Below are 19,577 nucleotides of genomic sequence, written 5' to 3' on the forward strand. Positions count from 1 at the left end.
GGTAAGTTTCTTGTCTGTCCCCAAAAAAGATTACTGAACGTTAATATCTCTTTCAAGTGAAATCGCCAATAAAGAAAAAGTAACATGCTTTCAAAAATATGTTACTACTTTTTTCTATTTGAATCTTAAGTTTAGGGTGATATTTAATATGGAAAGAATTTTAGAATGTATAAATAAACGCGTTGCTAAAGTCAAACTTACAATTAGTTGTAAGATTCTGAATCTTGAATCTACAATTTTTTTTATTGTAATCAAATTTTAAAAAATGACATAATTTAAAAAAAATATTTTTCATCTCTAATATAAAATTAACAGCACATTATGAATTTGGACAATAAACTATATTGTTTCTTAAATATTTTAAGTGTCGATACTAATGATCATTTAAGTTCGTTTGACCGAATTTCGATGATTTGTTGAGCTTCTCTACCATTGATGTTATCATCCTTGTTTTATGTTTGTAATAAAATGAAATGTCTGTTGCTTTAAAGATAAATGTTTGCTATTGATTTTATGTAAAACTTTGCTGCGTTTTATTTAAATTCGAATAGAAATATTTTAGTCCTATCAAAACTTTTTGGCACTCTCAAAATCTATACCATTACCCGCCCCAACGGTAAGATTAATTAATTGGGATGGGGGACTTAACGCTCCCTCTAAAAATTTTGAGGGTAGAACAACTAATGTTGTGGAATATGGATTCAGTGATAAGACAATGACCGACTAAATGATGTACATCACCTATGTTAATACAAAAAAATAACCTGTAGATTACAATTAGTGGTTGAAACGTTTGGTCACTCAATTTAATAAAACAACCAATCAAAAAATTATTAAAAGTCCCCAAAGTTTTTAAGCTAACGAATATGAAAGTGTTATCATAAAACTTGGAATTGTGTAATAAACAGCCCATTGTCCCCTCTCTCTTTAAAATACCTTATAATTTTTATGAAGGTTGATCTAATATTTTAGGATTTTTAATTGTTAAGGGAAAGAAGGTAAATCATATATATTTCTTTCCAAAAATGGGGTGATATTTTACCTCCAATGGTCCCCTCCTTTTAATGTCCTTGCCATATACAAATGTTATCATATAAAGTAGTTTTCATGTTTTAGTAACAAACATTCAATTAGAAATACAAATTATCAGCAATCGATTTGTGAAAATATATTTGCTTTACGTCTTGGAATTTACTACTGTGGCCTCAGAGTAAAATGTATTCCGCGGCAATAGAAAGTGTCAGGTTTGAATCTGGACCGCACTGGGTCAAACTAAAGACGTTAAAAGGCAAATACTGTCTATTGGTCAGGCGCAGTACAATGATAATAATATTATGAGGAATACCTTGGTCCTAAAACATTTAATTGTACGACGTACGACTCAAAGTTTCAGTCTATTATTTTTAATGCCTAGAAAATGACTTTTTACCCATAGCGGTACGGACTGACGGACCAACACAGGGAAATATTTTTCTAGTTCTAGATTTCACGTTCTCTCATTGTTTAGCTTTGAAAACATATTCTCCTTTCCAGGGAATCTTAATATAGGTCCTTGGATGGTTTTAGGCTTCTTAATTGTAGTAAACACTAAACATGGCTTCTACATGGTAGGGGTGAAGTCTCTAGTTGTACTTAATAGCATTGTCCAAACTAAATTACATCTATGATTCTAAGAAGTAATATTATTAGCAATTAAGATCGATTTAAGCTTTCTATAAAAAATCATTCTCAATAATTCAAAATCGACATTGCCTAATGATATCTTTAAATTGATTAGAAGTCAGCAAAATTTTGAACATCTTAAGGACAGTTCACACCTTTCCCCGCTAAATCTTTCTTTCCTTGTTTTTGCTAATTTCCCCTCCCCTTACTCCCCCCTGTTTCTTTTTTAAATCCCCCTCACCGATTTTCCCTGTTTCTTTCCTTTCTTACAATTTTCCTTCTCCCTCCCCTTAATTCAGACACTTCTTTCCTCTAAATTTTCAGTGTGTTCAATGAAACTCAAACTTTATAAACAAAATACATGAGTAGCTAATTTATGGCATCGTATTACATAAACTGATACAGCTTACCATGGATGTTAAAATGAAAAACTATAGGACTAATACTGGTTATAAATTTTAGGATTTTTATTTTATTATATGTAGAAAATTTTTCCAGTATGGCTGATAACCGGTTCTAATCTATCGGATCTTGATGCTGGAAATACATTTATTCGATTATTTGCCTGTTCTATACATATCAATCAAGTTTATTAAACACACTTTCATATACTTTCATTTAAATTTAATAACTTCAGTTCAAATATTACGTTTAGCCTATTAATTTCATTTTGATATTCAGTTTTTTCAAAACTTATCATTGCATAAAAGGACGATATTACTATTATGGAGGGGACATTGTGTTTAAATTAATCTACCCCTTTATTAGTAGCGAAGCTACTCTATAATTCACACTGTCCGTCCGTCCGTCTGTCCGTCCGTAATAAAAGAATTGGGGGAAACGTGAAACGTGTAGAAAGCTGAAACTTTTTGACAACATTCTCATCATTAAGGAGTACAATTAACTATAAGACATCAATGGCGGTCGGTTTTAGGCTATTTTTATATTTTTCAAATTTTCCCCATATCTTTGGTGTTTATGGTCCGATTTTCAAATTTTTTTCAGTGAAAGATATCAAAATTAAATTTCCCGTCGTTTGAAGAAAACAACGATGACGGTCAGACTGCCTTTTTGCAGTTTTTTTTGGCTATTTTTATATTTTTTACATTTTTCTCCATATCTTTGCTGTTTATATGGTCCGATTTTCGAAATTTTTTCAGTTAAAGATATCAAAATTAAATTTCTTGTCGTTTGAAGAAAACAACAATGGCGGTCAGACTGCCTTTTAACAGGTTTTTGGCTATTTTCATATGTTTGGCATATTTCCCCATATCTTTGGTATTTTTGGTCCAATTTTAAAACTTTTGCATTAACAGTTACAAAATATTTTTTCCCATTACCGTATGTAATTTACTTTAACCGTCTTCATCATACAAAATAAAACAAGGTTTCGTGTTTATTTCTCCAATAAATCTATTCTTGATTTAATAAATACACTTTACATCTACTTGTACGTATTTCCATCCAAATTTTTTGGGCTTCGCTACTTATGTATGGATGTTGTCATCCTTGTTATTAATATATTTACTATTGAAAAAGTAAATTCCCTGCATGAAAGTATTATCATTGTCGATTGTTTAAATGAATATCAATTTATCTAACACAAACGTTTACGCCCCTAGAGGCCTCTAGGGGCTCTTGAAGGAAAGGAAGGGGCGACCCTCCACTTTTAAATAAAATTTAAAAGAAAACATTTTTAAGAGGTAATTTTTTTAAGCTAAAACCTTCGGCAAACACAAACATAACGGCTGAAACTGTGTTACACTCTTCGCTCATTCTAAATTTGAATAGAACAAGCAAACATTTTTAATGTTAATACTTATTTAATTGATAATAATATTTATTTGTGACTGTTATTGAAGTGAATAAAAGTTATAAATACAGGCCAAAACATCTGGTTATGAATTGAATACTCTTTAAATAAGATTGAAGATTGCTTGCAGGCATACTTAATCATTTGCACCAACGTCCAACATACATACAGATATGAATGACCTTAGCATATTTTTATGATAATAGAAAAGATCATAAAGATCACAATACTCTAAGTTAGGGATTGCTAACTCGCCACTGGTGTCGGTACAACGAATTTGCGATAAATATATCTATTGATAATTGCAAATATATATAATAGTCTGCAGCTGCTGGACAGTTACATATGTTCAATTTTTATGGTTCCTCTTAAGCCAAAAACAGGTCGGCTCTCAGAGGCCCTACGGGTGTACAGGACCCTTTTTAGGTTTCAAAGGGGGCTTGGCTGATCTAATTTCGGTAAGGTGACTTTACTTTCATTGTCCCATCCATTTATTCAACTCTTATTATTATTACTCATAAACTTTAAGACATGATCAGATCATTCTTGATTAGATTAGAAACAAATCAAAATGGACAGTATCAAGAAGAAGATGGAAAAGTTGTCCACAGAGACACAAATGGCAGAACAAAGGATTTCACAATACGAGGAAATTAAACTTAAAAACGAACTCGAAGCAGAAAAGTTTGAGGAGCAGTTGAGGTATTCTATTTTTTTCTATGAGAAATTTTGACCGATTATATTTTCTGGGTACCTTACAAAATGGCGAATCCTAGGAAGAATAGACACTGCAAGCGAAGCATCTCTATTATTGAGTCTAAAACAGTTAGCACGTCCACAGCGATTCACCGTGGGGTTGTAAAGCCTTGATAGAGTAAAAAAGGTCTTTCAGCAGATTACACCTCCCCCTTCTAATAAAAAAACACACTGTACTGTACATATCAAATATATAGTAATCCTACGTTGTCAGTCTGATTGTTGAGCTTTGCCTTTATGAATGTTGTCAACCTTGTTTGTCTTATATCTTAATATCTTATTCATACCAAGGAGATTAACAATAATTCTTTCCCTTCAAAATTTATTTCTTTTTAGATTTAAAAGTAGTAAGGAAAGAAATAAAAAAAAAATAAGAATGATTACATCAAATTGTTAGCAAAGCCTTGACGACGAAAATTAGTAATTTTATGTTAATTTGTAACAAAATTACTTTAATAAAGCCTGGAGCTTAATATGGACACAAAAAGAATAATTAATAGGATAATTAAAGCATTAAAAAATATTGCCAAAACAGAAAAAAATCTTATTTTTTAGAATGAAAATATGGACTATCTGGTAATGATTATCCAACTACATCAAGTACTAAGAGTCTGAAGCTTAAGATCTTAATAACTTTTCTACGGAATGGGTTCTCTTTTTAATGTAAGCGTCACATAGGTCATACGATGGTTTTAAGCTATTATATTTTAAGATTCAATACTTGGGATGGTTTCCATCTACTTTCTTTCCCCCTTCAAATACAGAACCCTTATATGCTAGAGCGTATCCGCTAGTTGATCATAAAGTTCTAAATTGTAATTTAATCTATTTGACTAAATTCTAACACGACTAAATTATGGATCAGAAGTAGTGACCATAATCGTAGAAAACCTTGATATAAGAACTTAAAAAGTGATATATATTTGAAGTAGATTATGAAAAAATAAAAGAAAGAACAATTTTCTTTTTCAAGATTAAAAAATCTTTTTCTTGACATTTAAATTCTAAAAGGAAATAAATCTAGGATTTAAATTATGCAAAATGCATGCTAACGTTTTAATCTTTCTATCTAAATATATTTCTGTCTAATCTAAATATCTTTCTATCTAAATACAGGTAGTAAGGGAGAGGACAATGGATCGAATATTCAATTTAGAAATCACCACACCATAAAACCTCAATATATTTCATCAAAAACAAGTTGTGATTTCACTTTACATGACGCTATGGAAATCTATTATTAGTAGCGAAGCTACTCTATAATTCACTTTGTCCGTCCGTCAGTCCGTCAGTCCGTAACGCTATGGGGGAAATAGAATTTACTCAGCTCCTATAAAAGATAGAATGCTGAAATTTTTTGACAACATTTCCATTATTAAGGAGCACAATTAAATTTAAAACATCCATGGCGGTAGGACCGCTTTTTGTCAGGTTTTTGGCTATTTTTGTATTTTTCACATTTTTCTCCATATCTTCAGTGTTTATGGTCCGATTTTCAAATTTTTTTTAGTTTTAGATATCAAAATAAAATTTTCTGTCCTTTAAAGAAAACAACAGACTGCCTTTCAGTAGGTTTTAGGTTTTTTTTGTATTTTTCACATTTTTCTCCATATCTTTGGTGTTTATGGTACGATTTCCAAAATTTTTTCAGTTATACATATCAAAATTAAATTTCCTGTTGTTGATAGAAAACAACCATGACGGTCAGACTTCCTTTTTGCAGGTTTTTGGCTATTTTTATATTTGTTACATTTTCCCCCATATCTTTGGTGTTTTTGGTCCAATTTTAAAACTTTTTTGGGATATCAGTATCAAAATAATTTTTCCCATTGTTATGAGCATCTTTTATGTAATTTAATTTGACCGTCATCATTATACAAAATAAAACAGGGTTTTGTGTTTATTTTCTCTAATAAATCAATTAATAAATACACTTCAAATCTACTTGTACATATTACCATCCATGATTTTATATTTGTGCTTCGCTACTTATGGATGTTGTCATCCTTGTTTAATTAACAATCCCTTTATAATTTCTTCCAAATTTATTGGATTAATCTAGATTTCATGGCCTTTCTTTGATATCTCTTATATTGAATTAATTGCCCATTGTCCCCTCCCTTACTCCCTGATCTAAATATCTATATATCTAAATATCTTTCTATCTGTCTATTTATCTATCTATATATCTATCTATCTATCTATCTATCTATCTATCTATCTATCTATCTATCTATCTATCTATCTATCTATCTATCTATCTATCTATCTATCTAGAAATGTTCAGAAGAAAATCCAGAGTATGGAGGGTCAGTATGATGCATGTTCTGAGGATTTATTTAACCAAACTATAAAGCTAGAGGAACTTGAGAAAAAATTAAGGTAGGTAGTCTCTCTAAAATATTGTAGTAGCAAAGCTACTCTTTTAAAAATGTATTTTTTAAGTAACAACGTATAGCTAAAAATCTTATAATCTTATAAGATATTATATTATGTTATATTAATGTATCGTAGACATAGGACTAAAAAATTATATTGATATTATGAACAACTTGTTTCATTTAGTTTAATAAATTTTCTACCACTAATTTTAATCTACGGGCAAATTTAAACCGTAACGTATATTTAATTGATCCGTGGTTTATAGGTGGGAATTATACTATACAATTCTTTTTATTTTTACTTTTATTGTGATTGACAAACCGTCAAAGTAAGTTATAGAGCTTATGATCTGGGTCAAAAAATCCTAATAATTACCCAGCAAGTAAAAAATAAATAAACGAAACATTTTTACATCAAATATGCATAAATCTCTGTAGCATGACTGAGGACACACAGAAAACTGTCCCGAATTTGTATTAATTTTGAGGAACAAGACTCCAGTTACGTCATATTTTTCTTTCCCGAAAAAAGGGAAGGGGGAAAGAAAAAAAGGGAAGGGGGGAAGAAAAAAGAGATGGGAGAAAAAGGGGTTTTCCCCTTCTCTTTTGAAGAGATTTTCTTCCCCCCTTCCCTTTTTCGGGAAAGAAAAATATAACGTCACTGGAGTCTTGTTCCTCAAAATTAATACAAATTCGGGACAGTTTTCTGTGTGTCATGACAGAGAGACCGACAGACCAAGTAAATTATATTCTGAATACTAATTAATTAAGATACTCTGCATTCTAAGATATTTAAGTTTTCCAGAATTTTGATGTTAGGGGGAGATTTGAAATCTGCATCAAATTTTAAGGATTTTTTATAAAATTCGTTTTTTGTATAATTCTTTATCTAAAAGCGGAAATGCATTTTAAGTTAATTAATTTTGACCAATAGGATAGGTGGATTTTAAACTAACTGCGCTCTAATTGGTTGAATGATGTACGCCATCCATTCAGAGCCAAAATTAATTCATTCAAATTGCATTTCCGCTTTTAGATAAAGAATTATAGAAAAAACGAATTTTATAAAAAATCCTCAAAATTTGATGCAGATTTCAAATCTCCCTCTAACTTTAAAATTCCGGAAAACTTATATATCTTACTGCACACAAAACTTTAGCTAAATTAAACAAATGCAAAGAAATCCATCTTTCTGCAATTCCGTTTCTTACAGAGGCAGAATGTCAGACAGACAGAAAAACGGACAATACAAATTAAAGAGTAATTTTCCTACTAAAATGTGTAAAAATATTCTTGATTATACTTTTTATACTGTGTGTCGTTTTCAGTAATGCTGAGGGCGAAGTTTCTGGTCTCAGATCAAGGCTCATTCTTTTACAGGTTATACAATTTCAGCGATACAGTGAGAGGTCTACGTCTAGAGAAGGATTAATTTTTATTCTTTTAAATAATGCTCCCCCATTAATTTAAAGTAGAGGTGGTAGTTTTTGTTGCTTTTTTAATTTTTTTTTTGGTCAGGTTAAGTTAGGCTAATTTGGGTGCTGGTTAGTCCCGCAGAATTAGGTATGTTTGCAGGGGTAAATATATATCCCCCCCCCCCTATTTGAAATTTATTTAAAAAATATTAAAAGTTAAATTTTTGGCAATTGCTGATTATTTGCTTCTGCATAATTTTACTACTTAAACAAAAAGTCTATTTTGGTGTGTCTTTACAAAATATAACAGATTTTACAAATATAATTGTTTAAGATAAGGGAGAAAGGGGATATTTAGCTGAAGTAACCAAATTTTCCTTATTCTCGTTGGCTTAACAACTTTGGAGACTTTTATTAAATTTTAATTTTTCGGTTCATTGAGTGTCCAAACGTTTCAACCACTAATTGTAATCTAAAAAAGAAGTAACTTTTGGTACATCAATTCATAGGCTATTGTCTTATCCCTTTAGATCCATGGTTTAAGATTGAAGCAACCCTATTAGCTTTCCCTAAAAGATTGTATTGATGGATGATATCATTCTTGTTTATTTTTTAATGAATATCTTTAACCAATAAAAACCTTTGGTATAAAAAAGGTAAAAGCATAATGAAAAAGCAAATTTTCCTCTCCTTTGTTATTGACATAAAGAAAATTGGCTGTGTACTTTCAAGTACCAGAATATTTAGTTTCCAGTATGGCTACGAAACCAATCAATATCTGATGGATTAGAACTGGTTCTGAACCATACTAAAAATCATGTATGTTATCGTTTTATAGACATTTTTTTTACAAATAATCAAATAAAGAATATAATATTAATACCAGTTTTGTTAGCCCGGACATTCTCCACCGTTGGGACCAACAGAACTTTAATTAGTGCTTTAATTTTTAACTTACTATCTAAAGAAAGCTGCCTACAATACGATGTATTTTTTCGTGGTTTTCAGGATAGGTCAATGGAAAATAGATAAATCTACCGACTCATCTTAAAATGAACTGAATAAGTTTTTCTCGTATTTATTCGAATCCGGTGGATAAGAACCGGTTCTCGTCCATACGAAAAAAATATGTCTAGCATCGTAATATATATAACAGGAAAGCTGTTTATAATACGATGCGAGAAATAACTATTAATAAGATGTTGTCATCCTTATTTTACAAAAGTAGTACAACAGAAAAGGATGCTCAAGGACGTTTAAAGGGGGTAGAATGAGGAATTCGAAGGTTTTGGGAGTAATCTAATGTATTTTTTTTTAATTTTGAGTTGGGAAAATAGGGTTTCAAAATGGGAGGGGGAATGGTTAAACACCTCTCTAACCCCACCTCCCTCCCCCCATGGACGTCTATGCATAAAATAAAAAAAATGGAAGTTAAAACTGACAAATTAAGTAAAAAAATATTAACAAACATAACTTTCATGATCCTTTGCTAGAAAGTAATCCATAAATTTAAAATTTAGGAGAATGTAGAAAGACAAGAGGAAAGGTTGGCCAAAGCAACTCTGGAACTGGCTGGAGCATGCAGGAATGCTGATACATGTGTTAAGAAAAGACAGGTAAGCTAGCTGCAGCCTAGAGGAATATATATACATGTGTTAAGAAAAGACAGGTAAGCTACCTGGAGTCTGCAGGAATATAGATACATGTGTTAAGAAAAGACAGGTCAGCTAGCTGCAGTCTGTAGGAATATGGATACATTTGCTAAGAAAAGACAGGTAAGCTAGCTGGAGCATACAGGAATATAGATACGTGTGTTAAGAAAAGACAGGTAAGCTAGCTGGAGCCTACAGGAATATAGATACATGTGTTAAGAAAAGACAGGTAAGCTAGCTGGAGTCTGCAGGAATATAGATACATGTGTTAAGAAAAGACAAGTAAGCTAGCTGGAGTCTGCAGGAATATAGATACATGTGTTAAGAAAAGACAGGTAAGATATCTGGAGCATACAGGAATATAGATACATGTGTTAAGAAAAGACAAGTAAGCTAGCTGGAGTCTGCAGGAATATAGATACATGTGTTAAGAAAAGACAGGTAAGATATCTGGAGCCTACAGGAATATAGATACATGTGTTAAGAAAAGACAGGTAAGCTAGCTGCAGTCTGTAGGAATATGGATACATTTGCTAAGAAAAGATAGGTAAGCTAGCTGGAGCATACAGGAATATAGATACGTGTGTTAAGAAAAGACAGGTAAGCTAGCTGGAGCCTACAGGAATATAGATACATGTGTTAAGAAAAGACAGGTAAGCTAGCTGGAGTCTGCAGGAATATAGATACATGTGTTAAGAAAAGACAAGTAAGCTAGCTGGAGTCTGCAGGAATATAGATACATGTGTTAAGAAAAGACAGGTAAGATATCTGGAGCCTACAGATATATAGATACATGTGTTAAGAAAAGACAAGTAAGCTAGCTGGAGTCTGCAGGAATATAGATACATGTGTTAAGAAAAGACAGGTAAGATATCTGGAGCCTACAGGAATATAGATACATGTGTTAAGAAAAGACAGGTAAGCTATCTGCAGTGTGTAGGAATATGGATACATTTGCTAAGAAAAGATAGGTAAGCTAGCTGGAGCATACAGGAATATAGATACGTGTGTTAAGAAAAGACAGGTAAGCTAGCTGGAGCCTACAGGAATATAGATACATGTGTTAAGAAAAGACAGGTAAGCTAGCTGGAGTCTGCAGGAATATAGATACATGTGTTAAGAAAAGACAAGTAAGCTAGCTGGAGTCTGCAGGAATATAGATACATGTGTTAAGAAAAGACAGGTAAGATATCTGGAGCCTACAGATATATAGATACATGTGTTAAGAAAAGACAAGTAAGCTAGCTGGAGTCTGCAGGAATATAGATACATGTGTTAAGAAAAGACAGGTAAGATATCTGGAGCCTACAGGAATATAGATACATATGTTAAGAAAAGACAGGTAAGCTAGCTGGGGTCTGCAGGAATATAGATACATGTGTTAAGAAAAGACAGGTAAGTGTCATTGTCATAAAAAATATCCGAGTAATTATCATTTATCAAAAACATTTTAGACAGACATGATGGAAATACAGACAGATATTTGAATTATATAGTGTAGCTTTGCATGTACATAAAATCCATGACGCCCAAGGTGAGTAACTGAATCTATTTTATCTATGCATGAACTCACATCTTATCTTTACCTATCAATATGCATGTACATTTGACTTTAATGATTTTAATAGGTTGAGTCATATTAAAAGTCAGATTTAGCTTTCTTAATAAATGATAAATCATAATTTCTATAATTAAGGCCGGTCCGTCCGTACGTCCTTTCGTCCGAAACGGATAGCTTTTAGAATTGTCCTATCGATTTCAAATTTTGCATGGTGAATCCTGTAGAAGTTAGGTACGATTTAGAAAGCGTATCAACTCTATAATCGTTACCATGATGTCCATACGTCCATTTTAAACAATTTTTCTATGTGATATAATTATCCGATTGAACTGATTTTTGTAATACTGATTCATAGGACAACAAGGTACAATGTTATAAGCGAAGCAACTCTATATTCAAGTACTAAATATGTAAGTATGTCCTTAAACAATATCCGGTATTTAAGCAGTTTTTCAACAAATATACTTATAATTTTGCTTCGACTGTTTTACATTCATATTCTGATCATTCAGTTCTGACACTCTACAAGTGTTAATGTTCGTTTGTCCTACCGTTTCATAGCTTTGCTTTTATGGATGTTGTCATCCTTGTTATGTTGTAAACACGAGGCTTCTATCATACAGAGCTTCTTATTCTGTGGGATAGGTAAATGTAGAAAAATAGCATAACACCATCACGAGAGTTAAAATTGAATAAAAAAGGTTACCTTTCCAAAAAAAAAAGACTCAATTGTTTCAGTGGTTAACAAGATCGTGGCATACAAAAAACATAACTGCTTTATTTTAGAAGAACAAGATTAATTAAAAGATTTTTGAAATATATTTTTCATTACCCGCGACCGTGGCTCAACACGTATCGCATCCGCTCATCGTCGGGAAGGTGTTAGGTTCGAATCTCGGTCCGACACCGCGTCATAACTAAAGACGTTAAAAATGGTTCCCACTGCTACTATGTCAGATGCGCGACGTTTATAGTTAGAGTGGGGGGAATGCCTTGGCCCAAAACATGCGCAACTCGTTAACATGCACAGTTAGGACTTCTCAGACAAAGGTCGTGCATCACAGAGAGTTGGTTGTCTGTAATGTACTGTACCACGGGTATGAGGTGAAGGACCATGAGTCTGGCCTTGAGTTGACAAGTTGACTGTTCAGTCCAGGTGCAACTCACCCATACGACATTAGCACATAAGCTTTTCATTGAAATTAAAATCCCATTACCTAAACTCATCTGTTGTCTAATAACATCATTTACTTTTTAAGGAACTTGAAAATGGAAACAGCTCTAATGAAGAAGGTATTGATTCTGTGGAAAAACAATTAAAGGTTAAAATTTAGATTTATTTAGAAAAGAACACCATGTATAAAATAAAAATAAATTACTTTCAGTTTCGAAATTTTGGGGTGGTAACCAACCCGCCATTTCGAATCAGCACTATACAGTTTTTGGAGTTAAGGAAAGGTTCGATACCTGCTACATTATACATACTTTACCCTATCCAAGGAGAGACGGGACAGTGACTCATTCGTTGTTTTAAAAAAGTGGGCATATTAAGCCTCAATTGGTTCGTTCAAAAAAATATCCTGAGATAAATTTATATTTTCCTTCCTGGGATTTAAAAGGCTTCAAACTACTGACCTCCAATTTAAAGTAAATCAATAGAGACAGAAGAGGTTAAATAACTGTATATCCTCAACCCATTGACAGCCAAGTTGCTACAAAAGAGCAACATGCAGACAAAAAGGGTCCTTAAAAGGGGGATCCAGGTAATTGTCTGGTTATACATCTATATTTATGGTTTGACCCCCCAACAATGCAACATAATTTTACATTAGGATGCTGTTTTCTTGCATACGGAATCTGAGAGGAAATACGAGGATATCTCCCGCAAGATGGCGACCATAGAAGCGGATGCGCAACGCGGCAATGAGCGCGCCGATGGCGCCGAGTCTAAGATTGCGGTAATTATATACTTTTGTCTGTTTCAGAACCTCTTTTATTCCTATCGAAAAATCCAAAGCTTTCTTGTAAAATAGTGTCATCCTCTCAATATTTCAACCAATTATTTAAACATCCAATTTATGATCGCTTAACTGAACATATGGATGAGTATAAAAAGATGCGCGGCGAGCAAATCTAGGGAAGCAATGTACAGCGGTGTAGTAGTGATGTGAGAGGTCAAATTACCAATACTAAAGCTATTTATAGAGCAAAGCTGTAGAGGTCTCCTATGCTTTGAAATTAAACAGATAACAATAGTTCTGGATTTATTAATTGAAGCTAGCCCTTTTAAGCAGCGTTTCGGAGCCGTTTGATTTTGGTGCGGCTCCGGCTCCGCGTAGCCGTCGTGATGATGGCGGCTCCGGCTCCAGCTCCGGCTCCGACCTAAAATCAAGAAAAACTCGACATTTTTTTCCCCTTAAAACATAGTTTTTATTTTGACTTTTGAAGGTTTTAAAAGTTCAATTTTGGATAAAAATGGACTTGAAAAACTTAAAAAGGGCATTTGCACATGACAAAACAGAGTTACCAAATTATAATTTTTTAAAAATCTCTTTATTTATCTAGTCCGGAGCCGGAGCCGTTTTTTAACGAAAATTACGGCTCCGGCTCCAGCAAAATATGGCGACTCAACGGCTCCCGGCTCAGGCTCCGAAACACTGCTTTTAAGTCATTATATTAATCCGTCGATTTTGATATATATTTTTTCTAGCTTGGTACTTACTGTATACGGGTAATAAAATACACACATTTAGGCACTGGAAGAGGAATTGCGAGTGGTTGGTAATAATCTTCAAACTTTAGAAGTAGGAGAAGAAAAGAGTAGATTAAGGTATCTTCAACATAAATAAGAAGTTGTTATAAAAGACTTCAATTACAAAACTATCTTTTTAATTAAATCAGAATGTAAGTATGTCCTGAAAAAGATAACTGTATCTATAATTATATTAATATTCTGCTTATTATGTTTTGTTATGTTATGTAAGGTTAGGTTAGGTAATATTGAGTAGTAGCCTCTGCAATGGTTAGCCTAGATTAGGTTAGACTTTATGGATGTTGTAATCCTTATATTATTTTTTATGTATAGGATTAGGTCTTATGTTCCTATGTAATTTAGGTCTTTTGTAATTAGGTCTTTTGTAGCAACGCCCTAAACCAGTATGACAACAACCTTAAAGAATCTGCCAGACAAATATATCTATAGAGATGCTTCGCACAAACTTTAGGCCAAATCACATTAGAAATAATTATCCTAAAAACTGGTTAAGATTTGCTGTTACAAAATTATCAGGAAGGTTTGAACTCTAAAATACAATTCTTACATACCTTAATTAATCTTCACAAAAATATAAGTTTTTTTGTAAGGTTTTCTTTCATTGAAATATATTTAATTATTTCCTTGAAAGTGGCTATCGAGCACCAGCCCCTCTCCCCCCTCCTCCTTATTTTCAAAATTAATTAAAAATAAGGTGGGGGAAGGAAGTTTTTTTACATTGCCTAAACGCTCAGGAAGCTATAACCCAGCGGGTATTATACCTACGTTGCCCTAACATTGCGGGGCTACCCATTACCCGCTATAACCTAACCTATTCTTAACCTGACCTTAATAAATATTAGTAAACAAACAAACGAAAAACTAAAGAGATAAAAAGGGCTGTGGGTTCTGTGATCGACTAGGCACTTTGAGGGAAATCACCATATACAGTGTGTTTTTTTCATGAGAACTTTTTTAAAACCAATTTTACCCCACTTGTAGTTATCATAATTTAATGATTAATGGCTTATTTTCTTTGTTTTTTAATGCAATTATTGGAACATCAAAAAAATATTTCAGTTTTTATTTAAAAAGTACAGTAAAATCTAAAATTCAAAACTTAGGTGTCAACATCTAAAAATGTTTTTAGCGCATTTTTCTTATGCCTAAATCTTCTACCCTTTGCAAGAAAAAATTGGATTTTCTGTAGTCGACTTTTGGGGGCCAGTACTCCCTCCCTGGTTCACTATGTTCCTGACAGTGACAAAAAATCGATTTTTACATTTTGGAAAATACACTTTTAAACAATTGTTTAGTAATATACACAAGTTTTTGGAAATAAAACCGAAAGAATTAACTCTTTACTATGAAAAATAAGAATTTGATGTGTTATTACACCAGAGGTTTGGAATTAAGTTCCTTTTCATTATAGTAAACAACTATTTTTTCAGTCAACTAAACTACATTTCAAATCAGTGTGGACCCTTTATTTTTTAAGCTATTTTTGAGTATTATATATTTTTGGAATCAGTATATAATAATTTATACGTTTAGCCTTTAAAAGAAGTCAAATCTTCATTTTTTGTTGTAATTGTAGGTACTTTTCTAGACATACCCGTTTCTTGTAAGATAAACAATTTTCTTGAAAAAACCGGTTTTTCATAAAAATCACGGCCGGTTTTGGCCGGATCCGGCTCAAATTTTGCATGGAGTCATCCTTTGGTATTCCTCAAAGTTGATACTTGACACAGCAAGATCCCAGAAAAGGGTTACCTAACATTGATTATTGGGTTGTGCAATATCTTTTGATATAATTCCCGTCAATGTAGCTCAAAAGCAAAGGAAGTTACAGCTTCTGATATGTGTTTATTAGACTATCTTTACACCCCCCCCCCTTGACGCCCTTTGTGTAAAACCCCTATTATAAGTATTTTTCACCATTATTTTAAAAGATACATGTATACTTATTGCTTTTTAAATAAAATTTCATCAAAATGTTCAAATATACACTTTCTATGATTTTTTGTCATTTTTCGGGATTTCTGGAACACAGTGTGGTTGAGATATGACCTTTAAACTTTAATATGTTCTAGTAAATGTCCCTAATAGTATCTGTATACATTTTTAGCTCTATATCTCAACTTTGAAGTGTTTCAGCGATTCTTGCAAAAGGTTTAATATTTAAGCATAAGAAAAATGCGCTATAACCATTTTTAGATGTTGACATCTAAGTCTTAAATTTTAGATTTTACTGTACTTTTTAAATAAAAACTGAAATATTTTTTTGGTGTTCTATTAATTGCATTAAAAAACAAAGAAAATAAGCCATTAATCATTAAATTCTTATAACTATAAGTGGGGTAAAATTGCTTTCAAAAACAGTTCTCATAAAAAAAACACACTGTATATTCTTATTGTAGAGAGGAAAAGCTTCAGAATCAAATAATGGAACTACAGGTGAGGATATTTCTATTTTAGTCACGGAAATTAATAATTATCAGGGACAGAGAAAATATTATACAAATAATTATTTTTTTTATAATTATGATCTAAATTATGATTGTAAGAATTAATATATTGGGATCATCGAAAGAAAACGAAATAGTGGGTTTCGTCGTATTTTTACATGAGACTTTGATAGGTTATGTTATGTTAGATTGGGTTAGGTTAGGTAAATTTTAATGATTGCCTCGCAGTTTTAGGTAATTGGCAGTAGGGTTTAGGCCCCCCGCTGGGCCTAAAATAGCTAATATTGAAAAATATAATTTCAATATTTTACGGCCTTGTTCCACCTTAACCTATTAAACAAAATACCTTAATCTTTATCCCAATTTATTTCATATATACCAGTCTCTATTACATCTTAATTGTGTCTTAACAATAGATTAATTAAAAGCATTAGCGTAACTTGATGGGGGTGTTAATCAAGGACGTCCAAGCTTTTTTGAGGGGGGATAATCTACCCACGATCTTTGTATTTTTAAAATTTTAAGTAGGATAAACAAGGAATTTCAGAGTTTGAGATGAAAACAACCCTCCACAACCCCCTTTATGTCAATACGTCCCTTAAAAATGTATTTTGGGAGCCTAACTTCTTCTTATTTTCACCTGGATTGCCTCATCCCCTGGCAAAACCCTGTACACGCCACTATTTATTGTGTTTACTAATTTTAAAAACAAATTTCCTGTTTTTTTTAGCACCCAGCTCCTCTGTAACTAGAGTCTGTCCGTGTTTCTGTTATTCTGTAAAAATATGTCAACTAAAAATAGATTCTTCCCGCAGCTATGAAAGATAGAGGACTGATTTTTCTGGTCTATATCCTCCTAACCATAGAGAATAGTTGAGTATTTTATAAAGTTGGCAGCTAACTGCTCCAAGACTGCTTTTAATCCTCTTTGATATTTAAAATATTTTTTTTATAATTTCTCTTCTTGTTACATTAATTAGTCATGTAAACTTGTTTTGTATATTTGGGGCATGTTTCAGGAAAAGGTATAGCCATCAAGCCATATGAATTTAAATGATATTTAGGGGACAGATGAAAAGGTCGTCTTTACTACGAAGCGTTGCCCCCCATAATAACGAAAAAATCGGATGAAATCACCAAATATATGTATTATTTTCGAATTAATTCATTTTTTGGCTAAAGCTGGGCATATTTATAAACAATAAGACTCTTTTACAATCTTATTGGAAAATGTCAACGTGAAATATTTTTATGCAGATGTAATATCAATATTAAGGGAAAATTGAAAGCAGCTGAATACAGAGATGAACAAGCAACTATGAACATACAAAGAATGAATGTTAGAATTGACCAGGTATTTAATTTTTATTATCAAAACAAGAATGACAACATCCACAAGAAACAAAGCACAGTAGAAGACAGTGAACAGACAAACGGCTAAAGTTAGTTGTAGAACATATACTCAAGTTATCATCCAAGAAAGAAAACTTAAGTTTAGAAATATTTAGCTGAAAAATTCAAAATAGTCATCTAAAATTATGGTTCTTTCCCTAAAAGTACCTAGTGAGCAAAGAAAACCCTCTTATTCTTATTTTAGATTAAAATTGAAAATTTGCGTGGGGTTAAGTTGTTTTCTTCATGCCTAACCTCTGCGCGGCCTCTACCCGTTTTGCCCTTACCGGCCCTGTACTCAATATAATTTTACTTACCTGACCTAAAGTAAAACCCAAACACACGAAAAACCACCGCCTTCCCAAATCTTTTAAGAACTCTATTCCGAAATTAGAAGGTTTATTTGCTCGACTAGGCAATTTGAGGGCAACCGACAAAATTACGCTTTATTTGGAGCAAAATAATCTGCGCTTATGAATGTCTTAATACTTGTATAATTCTAGGTTGAGGAAGATTTGTTGGCAGAGAAGCTGAAGATAAAGAGAGTCAGCGACGAAGTTAATCAAACTTTTGATGATATGCTTAACATGTGCGATTAGATTCAATTTATTTCTCGTATTCATTCGAATCCGGTGGATAGGAACCGGTTTAATCTTATAATTGTACATTCTATATCCGCGGAAAGCCGTTTATGATACGATGAAAGAAATAACTATTACTCGTTGATTTGACGTTGCTTAGTTAGCAATGAAGCCCCCCCCCCCCCTTTTGATTAAATAAATTGAAATTATTAAGGTTAGTTTTTTTACTATGCCCAAACCGTAATCCATAAGTCTGTTAGCCTATACCTAACCCTGTGGGGTATCAAATAAAACCTAACCTAGCCTGACCTAAAGTTATTAACAAACAAACGGAAAACTACAACCCCCTCCCCTAATTTTGTTTTGATTTTTTTAAATAAGAGGGAGGAGTTTCTAAATTCTAAAGGGCGTATAAAGAAAATAATTATTCAAGTAGGAAAATCAATAGATAATTTTGTTTATAAATCGTATATGTTTCAAGAATTCTTGAATTTGCCCGGATGTTTTGAATCCTCCTTTTTATGTTTACTTCTAAGAAAATGTTATTTTTACCTTTTCTTTATAAAGTTTGAACCATTCCAACTTTGAATGAAAAATTAGACCATTCATGCTTAAAAGTTAAAACCTATTTATTATAAGTTAATTGTAAAGTTTCCACCAACATCACTGTTGAATAATTACTATAAGAACAAATATTAAATAGGGTTATTAACTAAAATGCACATAACATAGCGACTTTTTAACCAAAGATTGTTTCAACTTTTAGAAGCAGTAATATTTGATTTAATTAGCCCTTTTACGTTTTAAAGATAAATGATTTAAAAAAATATATATTAAATATTACCCCAGCACCCCCACCCCCTGAAAAAATGAAAAGCTTACACGTCCTAGCCAGGATGTATAGTGATGTTGGTCTAGGGGGAATGATTGCACATCTCTTATTTTTGGAGGGGTTTTCAGCTCCCCTTCTAATATAAAAATATTTCGAAACAAAAAAATAAAGAGTAGTATTTAGCAAGGACAGATGTGAAATTGTTTTTTGGACTATTAACCAAAGTTTTATAATAACGTTTTCTTATTCGCTGGATCATTAACTTTGTGGACTTTTAATTCGATTTTGATTTGTTGGTTTCTTAATATTTAG

At 32.3% G+C, this 19,577-nt stretch overlaps 1 protein-coding gene across 1 annotated transcript; it reads left to right on the forward strand.

The window, feature by feature from the left end:
* The first annotated feature begins 4,024 nt into the window (after positions 1 to 4,024).
* LOC145330699 (tropomyosin-1-like) lies at positions 4,025 to 19,220 on the forward strand. Its single transcript, XM_080175365.1, has 10 exons — positions 4,025 to 4,177; positions 6,509 to 6,613; positions 7,941 to 7,992; positions 9,548 to 9,643; positions 12,500 to 12,562; positions 13,073 to 13,198; positions 13,994 to 14,070; positions 16,413 to 16,449; positions 17,737 to 17,814; positions 18,356 to 19,220. Exons 1-10 carry the CDS (start codon positions 4,047 to 4,049, stop codon positions 18,449 to 18,451), a joined length of 861 nt encoding a protein of 286 aa, XP_080031491.1. The 5' UTR covers positions 4,025 to 4,046; the 3' UTR covers positions 18,452 to 19,220.
* Positions 19,221 to 19,577: the final 357 nt, after the last annotated feature.

Source organism: Acartia tonsa, chromosome 10 (assembly GCF_053477335.1).
Source record: "Acartia tonsa isolate MP-2025a chromosome 10, ASM5347733v1, whole genome shotgun sequence".
Taxonomy (NCBI): Eukaryota; Metazoa; Arthropoda; class Copepoda; order Calanoida; family Acartiidae; genus Acartia; species Acartia tonsa.

What these genes read in the sequence shown, in the direction of transcription:
- LOC145330699 (XM_080175365.1), top strand. Translation starts at nt 4,047, where the DNA reads ATGGACAGTATCAAGAAGAAGATGGAAAAGTTGTCCACAGAGACACAA. An exon ending in GAACTTGAGAAAAAATTAAG is followed by an intron (nt 6,614 to 7,940) that starts GTAGGTAGTCTC and finishes TGTCGTTTTCAG; the next exon opens with TAATGCTGAGGGCGAAGTTT. An exon ending in CAAGGCTCATTCTTTTACAG is followed by an intron (nt 7,993 to 9,547) that starts GTTATACAATTT and finishes TTTAAAATTTAG; the next exon opens with GAGAATGTAGAAAGACAAGA.